The sequence below is a fragment of the Cydia amplana genome, chromosome 6 (genome assembly GCF_948474715.1).
Source record: "Cydia amplana chromosome 6, ilCydAmpl1.1, whole genome shotgun sequence".
Classification (NCBI taxonomy): domain Eukaryota; kingdom Metazoa; phylum Arthropoda; class Insecta; order Lepidoptera; family Tortricidae; genus Cydia; species Cydia amplana.
In genome coordinates this window covers 5,229,853-5,241,957 of record NC_086074.1, presented here as the reverse complement: position 1 = coordinate 5,241,957, position 12,105 = coordinate 5,229,853, and the positions used below count along the sequence as shown (strand labels likewise).

The 12,105-nt window shown below is 38.5% G+C and overlaps 1 protein-coding gene across 1 annotated transcript in view; it reads left to right on the top strand.

Annotated features, from left to right (window-relative positions):
* The window catches only part of LOC134648708 (uncharacterized), a 139,025-nt gene that overhangs the window by 40,477 nt on the left and 86,443 nt on the right, over window positions 1–12,105 (top strand). Inside the window, exon 7 of the mRNA XM_063503217.1 lies at window positions 1,593–1,757. Coding sequence (XP_063359287.1) covers window positions 1,593–1,757 — 165 coding nt within the window. The remainder of the gene's footprint in view (window positions 1–1,592; window positions 1,758–12,105) is intronic.

Genomic DNA, 12,105 nt, shown 5'->3' with positions numbered 1-12,105 from the left:
GCCTTTATTTAAGTAGTATTTTCTCCAAGACTGTGATATAATCGTGGTTTCTAGATATAATAGCAGGAGTAAAGACATTTTTAAGCTCAAATTACTTGCTAGCAAAGCTAACAGAATGTCATAGTATACTCACATTGCTTACCCCTTTCGTCTTCCCAAATTTGAAGATGAATTCTTCTTACAAAGACAATGAGTATGGCAAGTAGTGGAAGCAGTTATTTGCAGATGCATTTGCCTAAGTTGAAACTATACCTATCTAAGTAATTTTCGTTTTCATACGGAACACTAAAATCTGGGATATTTTCCAAGTTTCATACCTAATCCGTTATTGGTAACCCTACCGTTAAAGCGACTGAAAGTTATCCGGAGCGCTTCACGCAAGATTAGTTTACTATGGCCTCCACGTAGAATTAATTGCGATTGCGCAGACGTATTGGATTCGGAATGTTTTACTAATGACTTACTGACGCTTAACTAGCTTAGGAATTATCGATTAATTTTTTAAAAATATTTATAAAAATACAGCGGCGTGCTAAACACGTTCTCTTTACACTCTTAACAGACGGCAGTAAGTGGTGCTTGTAAACAAATATAATTTAAAAATAATTACTTATACTTTAACATTCACATTATTATTATTGTAAAGCTCCGACACAGTCAGTACATAACATTTGTAGTAGGTAGGTATTTAATACTCATTTACCCTTTCTACGTTCTCTTAAGACGTGTGACCTTAGTCACGCTATTTTAGTTTTAATCTTCGAGTGGACTATATAACTATATGTATAATTGTTTGTATACACTCTTTGTATATACCAAGCTCATTACAATAGAAAGGTCAGACAAATATGGGCTCACTCATTCAAAGTAATCTCATTACGAAAGAGTACGTACGACAGCTGCAGTTTCTTTGTTAGTGCCGTAGACAAATAAGGGCAACCTCAAACTTGCAAGGAGCGAGGATTCGACTGTTGGCATTGCCAGACAAATTTTTAAAGTCTCTAGGCTGACCCTGAAAATTAAGAAAGTATCTTTCGAAAAGATGATCGAGTCGAAGAAGTTTTACAGATGGGCTTAAATCTATTCAATTTAAAAAGAAAACGGATTTTTTACGTAAAAAAAAACTTTAACGACGACGATTCGATGAACAACGTTTTTACTAATAACTAATAAATCCTTACAAAACGTCATACCTTCTACGTACCTACATACTAAGAAAAACAAAAAATTATCTCAAATCTTTTACGTTTACATATATGTATTTTATAATTATACCCAAACTGCCCAAACATCCCGTAACTAATATCGGTCGGTCGGTCAGACTAATTCTAGGTGTTATTATTATGCAGAGAAAACATTTTGCTGCCTATTAGCTGCCTCAGATTGCTGTAAATCCTTTAAGAAGCAATCCCTTTTTTCTCGTTTCTCCCCGAATCGTTTTAGCCGAATCTGTTGCGTAGTTGCCCACATGTCACTCTGCAACTAAATAGCTATACTGTAGAAATTACCAACATAAACAAGAACTTATTGTTTGTTAAAGTTTTTGTTCCTTTTTATCTAGTGTACATAAATTTACGCCTTTTGTCTCGCAGGCGACGCCATGTACAAACCCTACGTGACTGCACGACCAGAGCTCGCGACCGTGGACCTGGACGGAGATGAAGACTTCGTCGTCGTGGCCTGCGACGGCCTGTGGGACTTCGTCAGCGAAGACGAGGTCGCGCTCGCCGTGTACAGACAGCTGGCGGCAGATCCAGGTTAGTGAACAAGACAGTGACCTTGGCAGGCTTCCTTCGATTGATTCAAGCGTGCAAATTTTCCTTACGGCAGGTGATCGCTCGGCGAATCAAAACACGATTGTCTTACGTCCTGCATTGTGTATATTTTGTGACCATGACGTTTAGATCTCCTTCGTGCTATAGGTTAGAAAGTTAGTAGGTAACTCTAGCGTTCACTCCACGATTTTTGTTAAACTGTAAAAATTTGCACAGTATATTGTGATTGTGACAGATCATTCATAGCTTACTCTATTTATTACAACATTAACATTATTGTGTCTTTAATTATCGGTTTAACGTTAATATCTAAATTCATACTGAAAGCTGAATACAAATTCATCACATGTTTAACTGTATTGAATGTGCGTAATTAAACAAACATAAGCTTATGATTGTTTATAATTTTATTTATATTCTTTACCGAAAAGGGAAAGCGTGAAAATTGTTTTTATTAACACAATTTTACGGTTGTTATAATGCGAATCACATAACTTAAATCTATTGTGCGGCGAATGAATCACCGCTCGACCCCCATTCTTCGCGATAGGTAGTTGGGAAACGAAGGGAAGTCGGTGTCTACTAAATTGCATTTGCCGGCCTTGAATCAATGTATGAGTCGCCACGACTGTGGTTTCTGTTTTATAAATAGTTTGCAAAACAAGGTAAATTGAAAATAATAAATATTAGTGGCCCGACGAATACGTGATCGAAATACATTCTGAATGATGAACGACGCAACAACAACGATTACAATTATTGCGGTAAACATGCAACACTATGTTTACACAATAATACATACAATATTTGTTTGTAACGTGCGACAGAATTGACCTTATAACACGATTTGGCGATCGACATTGATTGGCACGCCTCTCAAGTACGTCGTTTGTTGTGTGCAAGGCGGGTCACATGATTCTAACGTAAGAGTGTTTGCTTAAAATCTGAGTGCTCTTACGCTAAACACAACCAGTTTAAAAGACCCCTGACTGATAGCACACTCCCTTTAAAATCTCCTAACTAAAGTGACGTTGCGAAGAGTCGGAAGGTCTTCTTATATTTGTAAATACAGTAGCACTGGTGCCCTCGAGTCTACTCTAAAGTGCCTTTTCTCAAAAATGGACGGCAAAGTCGACGTTGCCGGTTAAAAAATAGGTCGCGAAGTGCGTAGTTTATGGTCATTCAAAAAATTAAAAAGTTAAAAACATTGCAGTCTCGATTTCGGGACTGCAATGTCGCATACAAATTCCATTATTTAACGAGTTCCAAACTTTTTAAAACTTCAAATGGCCATATCAAATGAAGGCATAGGTCCCTTAAACAGCCAAACAGATGATCAGCACTTATTATTATAAAGCCTATAACAGACTATCGCACCGCACCGCGACCTTGGAGCGTCGCACCCATAAGTGAGAGCGAGAAACAGATATCTCTTTCTCGCTCTCACTTATGGGTGCGACGCTCCAAGGTCGCGGTGCGGTGCGATAGTCTGTTACAGGCTTAATGTTGGTACCGCGACTATTTAGGTGTCTCAAATAGGTTGGCGTATTTTCAGCAGAAAAATACACTTCTTTTTTTTTTAAAGGCGGCAAGCTAATTTTTTTAATGGTTGTATTTTTTTCTGTGAAAATTAATGGAAAATTAGAACGTTGCTTCTGTAAGTTCTGTAAAATATTTCTATTTCTTGCACCATTTTTGAGAAAAGCACTATATATGACTCGGCTGGAAGGCTACTTGCTGGCTTCGGATTCAATTAAACGGACTCCCAAGGTCGTCCGTTTAAAACGAATCCTCAGCCTGCAAGTAGCTACTTCCGAACCTCGACAATAATGTACTATTAATGGATCGCTACGCCCTGGGCGATAAGAGCTTTCATCTTGTTCAACAAAATTTTTCTTGTTTTGTAAATGTTAGCTCGTTTTGTTGCGGGTCCCCACCAAAAAAGGGTTACGTTGAAATGCCTCGATGACGGAAGCATTCGTGAGGGTTCGCGTTTTTATGAGTTTTTAAAAAGTGCTTCGTTAGATTAGTAGAATCAAACAAAAAGTACTCCCCCTATCTAAATTGAGCAATGTAAGTCGGATAATTATAATAAAGGCCGTGTATAATATTATCCCGCTTGTTGACACATCGTATAATAGGGATGCGTGTGTTGGCTTTGGCGCCCCTTCCATAGTGTCCATCAGCATTATGACAGTTTGACGTTTGGACCGAGAGGAGATCTGTGATTTATGTCCCGCACATTACCAGATCAGGTTACTGTCAATTAGCTAATGTGATAACATGACTAGATTTACGCTCCATTCATGTTGTCACGCAGCACTGGCTACAGTTTTAAAAAACAATGAACACCTGTATGTCTGCGCCGGTTTATTCAGGGTACAGGTTTCTTTGTTTAAATAGGTCTTGCGAAAAAAGCCTAAGGAGAACAATAAAACTGTACTTTATGTTCCGTAACGAGATTGCAGCGGTGCCTAGATTTCAGCCGGGCTGCGGCGCGGCGCCTGACCGCAGCCCCACAATATTGTGTAGTAATTGCGTCGGAAGTGGGGAAGTGGAGAAATTGGATACTTTGTTTTCGCTTCGCCCCCTGTCGCAGCCCTCGGCCCGTGTGCCCTCGCGCCGAAGCCTTTCTAATTATTAGCTTTGTGCACTCTTTGTAAACGCAATATCGTGGAGATTGGTGATGGATTAGCTCTCAACGAATGGAGCAACTAACTGCTCGGATAGTGTTATTAATAGTTTCCGCTGTTTTGCAGGCTTTGGGGCATGCAGACTTATTTTGTAAAGGGAATCTGCGTGTCTACTTAAATGTGCTTTTATAGAACTTTGACCTAGTTTAATTCGTTACTCCCCGCTTAATTTAATAATTCCAGTGGGTTCTAAATCCCTACATCGCCTTTCGTTTTCCACTTGGATGGCAGTCCGCGCCTGTCCGTCCCGTGGATTATGCGATTTAGCCATTTAAACTGTCGTCCGTGAGTCCGTATTCAAACAGGGGAGGCAGCTGTCACTATTTCGCTGGGGGCTAGCTGAACTTACCACGTCCGGTGCACTCGAATTCACTCGTATTGTTTAACTACAGAGACTCGATTCAGACTACCCAAATCCTTTGTTAAAATTGTCGAATCGTTTAGGATTACGTTGTCGCCGCGGCCTTTCCTCGCATGTCACCATTCCATTTGAATATTCGGATACTTCCCTTAGTACTGTTTGATGTTAAGTTATCAAAAGGATTGTTGGATTGCTATGCGTTCAGCCTACTATCCAATTTGGTTTGAATATACATTCATCTGTATAAATTAGATAAATTACAAGGGTGACTATTGATCTCCATTTTGTGTTTCGTAGGCGTCGGATTTGGAGCAGCTGTTATTAACTGGAATGATTGGTGGCTGCGATAAGTTACATCAGCATGCATTGATGTCAAATTGCGTTCAGATAGCGACTCCCACTGGTGTGGCATTCCACGCTAGCACGGGCCGGGAGCGCGGCCCGGCCGGCGCGCTGATCGCTGTGATAACATTGTGCGCGATAGATCGATAAAAGATAATTCACGCGCACGCGCATCCCACTAAATGTCACTGTTTAACCCGATAATATTAATCTGAGGACATATCACAACACATCACAACAATATCAGATTACTTCTCAATCCTCACTTCCGTCGTAAAATACGAGGATTCCGTGCTCATTTCAACGCGGTGACGCTTGTTGGCACCAAACTAAGTGCCATTCTTGACCTTGACACTGTTGGAAACATACGCGGTATCTGCCAGCTTTCATTCACTGGTTAACGAGTTACGCTATGAATACAATAATAGAAACATTCGGAACGATCATTCAGATCCACTACCTACATCTTCCGATTGCATAGCTTTTATACCTGATTGTCGCTACAACATTTGACTATATTTGAATACAATGCGTGTTAATGCCTTGTTCAGCCGGTGCAATTTTTTGACGAATTGATGCAGAACTAGTAGACTAATGTTATTTATTACCAATTGGACGAGTAGATTGTGTAATTATGCGATGAAGCGCAATGAACAGCTCTAGTAATTATGTCGTTTATTTTAAACTGGGAACATCGTGCCTTCTGGGTTAACGTATAATGAGTTTAATTGCCAGTTTTACAATTACTCTTAGCTTACGGCGTAGACTGGCGCGTAAAATTGTTTGGCGATTACAAAAATAAATTGTAAAATGTTGCTCGTTTAAAGAAAAGTTTGTACAGATTAATGAGGGTGGGGCTCTAGTTGTTCAACAAGCCGTGGAGGACTATTCCGAGCTCATTAGCATCTATACAATTCAACAGCACAAGAGAGTACGTTGAGCCCTTTCTTGGTGGACAATTAGCTTTACTCCGTTTTCGTTAGTGTCCTAAGTTAGGATATACCTGTTTATATAAATCGTGTCAAAAACCATCATCATTGTTGCGTTTTTTAACACACAATTAAATAATTATTTGCGTTCTTAGCTTAAGCTTAAAGGTCTCCGGTTTCATATTAAAAAGCGTGTGGCATAATTCCACTTTAATAATTTCTACATGACATTACCAAAAATTCCTCGCCGGTCACCGCAGCGTGAATTTTAATTAAAAAACATTACGTTCTCGCGTTCAAGTCTGTGATAATGAAAACTAAGGAAAAATTCTTAGATCGTAATCATCACAGTCACGTGATTGCAGTTGTCGAAAGTAACCTGCGTACATGATTTGTTTCCTATGAAAGTGTACGCGGACGGAGTCGCGCTCCACATGACATGTCGGGCGCGGAGGCGGCGCGCGGGCGGTGCTAGATGAATTTGCATTGTAAACAGGCGGAGCGGCGCAAACGAAATCATTTGCAACGTCTCGCATCCATTACACTCCCATTGTCTTAATCATTCGCCTATCGTACCGCCTGACACACAATTAAGACTCATTCCTTGAGGTTAACTTGTCACCAATTCGCGGCTTAAAAAGATCAGGAGAATTAATTAAACAGCCTCAACCCACTCTGTTTTCAAAACGATCTGTTTCTGTAGTGATTATATTTCCAGTCGAGTGGTCTCGTGGCTGTCGCGAGGGGTGCACTGTAATAAAAGAATGTGTAGAGCCGCAGAGGCGGGAGGGCGCTCGTTACTGCGGCCCTCTCGCTTTGACATCATTACATTTATTGTCCCACCCCTATCTCGAGCCGCAAAACCTCCGACGATATATAAATAAAGCCGTATTCTTCCGCCTTAGAACTGACGTACTGTAGGAAACCTCAAATTTAGATCACCCTTATCGAAATTTGTTATCTCTATTCTGGCACGAGTGGCACGGTTGCTCCTTATTCAAATTGGAGTGAGTCAACTTAAGATTGTTAAAAGTTCAGTAGCTGTTCTTTTGTTGAAGTTAGCTCGTGCCCCGCGGCAATAATTCTCCTATTCTGAGATATTCTGTTATAATTTTCTTACTCAGAAGTTCTAGAGTTATGAGTGTGATATACTTGCGGAAGGAAGAATCGAGAAACTTATGCTCCGCATATTGTGTAATGTGTTGTAAAATACGCTTTCAACGTTATGTGCGTTTGTAATTTGTTTCCAAACACCATTAATTCTTTTGTGACTAACGTTTTTAATGACTAAGCCATACTGAAATAACTTAAGCGCATATAGGTAAGTAGGTAGTAAGTGGGCATGGTATCATCAGTACTTACTATGAAAAATAGTGAGCCATCACGAACTTAGGTAGCAAAATGGCGTAACTGATCATAGCATTGTAAAAATGAATGATAAGTATATTATATATTTTATATTACCTAAATACTAGCTGTACCTGAGGCTTTGCGTACTTTGGATACTGTCTGGGTCATTTGCTTTTCCTCTCTCAAAGGCTTACTGCCTCATAGCTCGCCTGTTTTCCAAGCACTGGTTATACATGCTCATTGAATTGAGACTGACTCAATTTGTTCACCTTCGAATACAACTAAGATATACATGCATATACATATTATGCAGTCTGGTCTCAGGTGTTCCATACTCCAAGCGCTACACTGTGCGACAAACACGCCGATGACGTACGTACTTACGTAGTGCCATAGAGAAAAAAATACATAGAGTGCTCACTCCATACATCAGTTTTAGTACCAAAATGACTATTAGCATCTAGCATCGAGTAGCGGAACTATCAGTACTGCTACTTGACAATAGATGTAGCCACCGGCCGGAAAGTCTTATGCCGTTGAGATAAGACTTTCCGGTCGGTGCTACATCTATTGTCAAGTAGCAGTACTGATAGTTCCGCTACTCGATGCTAGATGTAGACACTGAAATTAATAGTCTGAACTGATGTATGGAGTGAGCACTCTATGTATTTTTTTATCTATGGTAGTGCATATTTTTATGCGTTAGTCTGGTTGGCTCCGGTCCAGCATTCTCGCACATTCACGGTTCCGGGCCACGTGGGTGTCCGCTGTTCTGCAGCGTAACGTCAACATGATCAATGCTCTTCTAGCCCGCTAAATTATTCGACAAATCGGTTTGAACTGAACGATTTGTGTAAGTGCAAATAGTAGTGTTAACATCATCCAATTTTAATGAAGATTTCCTTACAAAATGATTGGATTCGGCTTACTTTTCCAACAAGTATTTTCAGTTACCCCTTGATCTCTAGATGAAACGTAAAAAACAATTTGATTCTATGTAATCAGTAGGAAAGCACATCGTTTTTATAGGGTAGGGTGTATTATGAGGTATTGATAATTTAAAAATCAATAAAAAGCTCAAATAAAGTGTGTATCTTGTTTTCTTTTTTTATATTTGGCATTTGTTGCGAAACATATTACCTAACTAGATAGGAAACTAGCATATTTTAGGCATGAATGCATAATGCAAGAGGAAATAATGAAATACATTGGACAAAGTGACATTGACTGTAATGTAATGTCGCATACTTTGTCGCTTACTCTCTCGGATATTTATAACTTACTCCAAGACATATGTTAAAGCAAATATATGTCCTGCAAATGACGTGTCTCTGATTGAAATAACTAATTTTACGAATATCTTTTTCGAATGATTTAACCCCCTGGACAGCTCGATATTTGTTGTGTCAATGTTACTGTTTTTAAGATGATAAAAAGATAAAGTAAGTACATATAGTTAATGTTATATTACAGGTACATAAAAACGAACTTAGGCTTTTACACTGGCTTTTACCAATTTGCCAGAATTTTCTTTAACACTTTTAAAAGGATCCCTTAGGCATTGGTTGTAAATTTTGAGTCATTTAAATTTACATGAACACTTCGTTATGGCCAGCGGGAACGGGAACTAACTATACTTTCTTCGGCTAGTGCCGAAATTATCGCTCGTATGATCCCCTAATACATTTCTAAAGCGGGCTGTGGTCGTGTAAGCCCCTTCGGTATAAATAATTCATCGCGATCAGATAGGACCAGTGTCATTCCAACTCCCTAGCTCCCTACAGCTAGTTGCTCATTGGAAACCAGTAAAATAGCGCTCTCCGGTTATGCACATTTGTTAATATCGAGGGCTTATTGAACAGTGATGCATTAGCGCTCGCGAAGCCAATTATAATAGATGGCTAAGGCACGCGCCGCGGCCCTGCGACCTGCCTTATGGGCTCCTATCCTACCCAGGCCTTTTCCATCGATATTGATATTGAAAGGGTATAGCCGGGTAAGCATGGCCAAACTGCCCTTAGCGAAAAAAACAATTTCCTTTTACTGGATTATTAACCTATGTATATGTAGTGTTTTCACCAAATATTAAGCCTCAAATGCTTCAGATTTAAAAAAAAAATGCAAAAAAAGAAAAATTATTTTTATTTTATTACAGCCAAAGTACTAATCCGATTTCTTTGTAATTTGGGTATGTTGTATATACAATTAAGGTCGCTTTCTGAAAAAAATAATATTGAATTTTCTCTTAAAATAATAGTAAAAAATTTAGATGAAAATTTTCAGAAAAATAAAAAAAATATATGCGAGATAGCGACAGTTATCAAATTTACATATTTCATGTACAATTTAATAATGTTTAACATATATTTTTTTCAAAAATTAAAATCGGGATTAACAGTGTTAAAAACTCGAATTTGTAACATCCCATAATACCTTCTCTTCATACAAAATAACTTGTACGTTATACTAGAAAGTTATATTCCCAACGCAATTTGAATTTAGAACGCGACTTATTTCGCTGAGCGCGGACCTTAAACTCCGTGGCTGTATGCGGCTAGGGCGAACGGCATTCAGAGATTTAAAAAGCGGCCAAGTGCGAGTCGGACTCGCCCATGAAGGGTTCCGTATTTAGGCGATTTATGACGTATAAAAAAAAAACTACTTACTAGATCTCGTTCAAACCAATTTTCGGTGGAAGTTTACATGGTAATGTATATCATATATTTTTTTTAGTTTTATCATTCTCTTATTTTAGAAGTTACAGGGGGCCACACACATTTTACCACTTTGGAAGTGTCTCTCGCGCAAACTATTCAGTTTAGAAAAAAATGATATTAGAAACCTCAATATCATTTTTGAAGACCTATCCATAGATACCCCACACGTATAGGTTTGATGAAAAAAAAATTTTTGAGTTTCAGTTCGAAGTATGGGGAACCCCAAAAATTTACTGTTTTTTTTTCTATTTTTGTGTGAAAATTTTAATGCGGTTCACAGAATACATCTACTTACCAAGTTTCAACAGTATAGTTCTTATAGTTTCGGAGAAAAGTGGCTGTGACATACGGACGGACAGACAGACAGACATGACGAATCTATAAGGGTTCCGTTTTTTGCCATTTGGCTACGGAACCCTAAAAAAAGCGCGGGAACAGGAAAACAGGCACGAATTTTATACAGAGCGTTAACGATTGAAAAATGTCTGTTCCTTTGATGAATAAAATACGTCACATTCTAAATTCAAATTCGTGTAAAGACTGCGTTCACAATATACTTCATTCGTTTATGACTACTTAGCTTTGCTTGTATGAAGAGAGAGTATTATGGGATGTTACAAATTCGAGTTTTTCACACTGTTAATCCCGATTTTAATTTTTGAAAAAAAATATATGTTAAACATTATTAAATTCTACATAAAATATGTAAATTTGGTAACTGTCGCTATCTCGCACGTATTTTTTTTATTTTTCTGAAAATTTTCATCTCAATTTTTTACTATTATTTTAAGAGATACTTCAATATTATTTTTTTCAGAAAGCGACCTTAATTGTATATACAACATACCCAAATTACAAAGAAATCGGATTAGTACTTTGGCTGTAATAAAATAAAAATGAGTTTTCTTTATTTGCATTTTTTTTTTAAATCTGAAGCATTTCAGGCTTAATATTTGGTGAAAGCACTACATATACATAGGTTAATAATCCAGCAAAAGGAAATTGTTTTTTTCGCTAAGGGCAGTTTGGCCATGCTTACCCGGCTATACCCTTTCGGACTGAGCTGTTATGTTATAAATATGGAATGACGAATGACCTTTGGATGACATTTTTGGAACTTTCTCTAGGTACATAACGTTGATAGTGATAGTTGTTCACTGTAGGTATGCCATGGCCGACCTGGGCGTGCCTCATGCTAGCTATAGTTTCTACTTTGACCCATCTTTCATTATCCTTCAGGCACACAAATAATAAACCTAGTGTGCTGTGAGGGGCAGGCGGGAACGGAAACTGAGTGAAAACAACGTGTTAGGACTACGTCTCTTTAATGACTGTCTTACATGGAGTCGTCTTATGCTTAAACTATATCTATACTTAACTTACTAGCTACATACCACTACACTAGTTCCGTTTTAGTTTGGTAATGTCTGACTTATTGATATAGTATATATTTTGTATTGACTCATCTGTATCATTGCCCGTACTGTAGGTAGCATACTCCCGATCTTGTTTAGGGAACAGCCGAGAAAACGCCTATGATATTTTTAATTGTCCGTTTAGCCTAGCAGCCGCTCAGCGAACTATCACCGCTTTATATAGAGAGGTTATTGACATACGCTGAAACTTATGCTCCGCTTATGAGTTGCAGCAAAGACAAGTAAATAATAGACTGTAACTCCTATTCAATACATGTCACATGGCTATATTATAGAGCTTTCAGACAGCCCAATGCTATCTAGTGAATAACCAGAATATAAGAATATAATGTAGGTGGCGTTTGCGCTTTGCGACACATATTTGAGTAGCGCCATCTGATACAGTTACTATATATTCTAAGATAACTCCATCCTGCAGTTCTATAGCAAGACCTAAGAAGACGTAACTACGAGAGGAAGGAGATGTTGAGGCAAAAGGCTCGCCTGACTCTCTTGGTTAAGC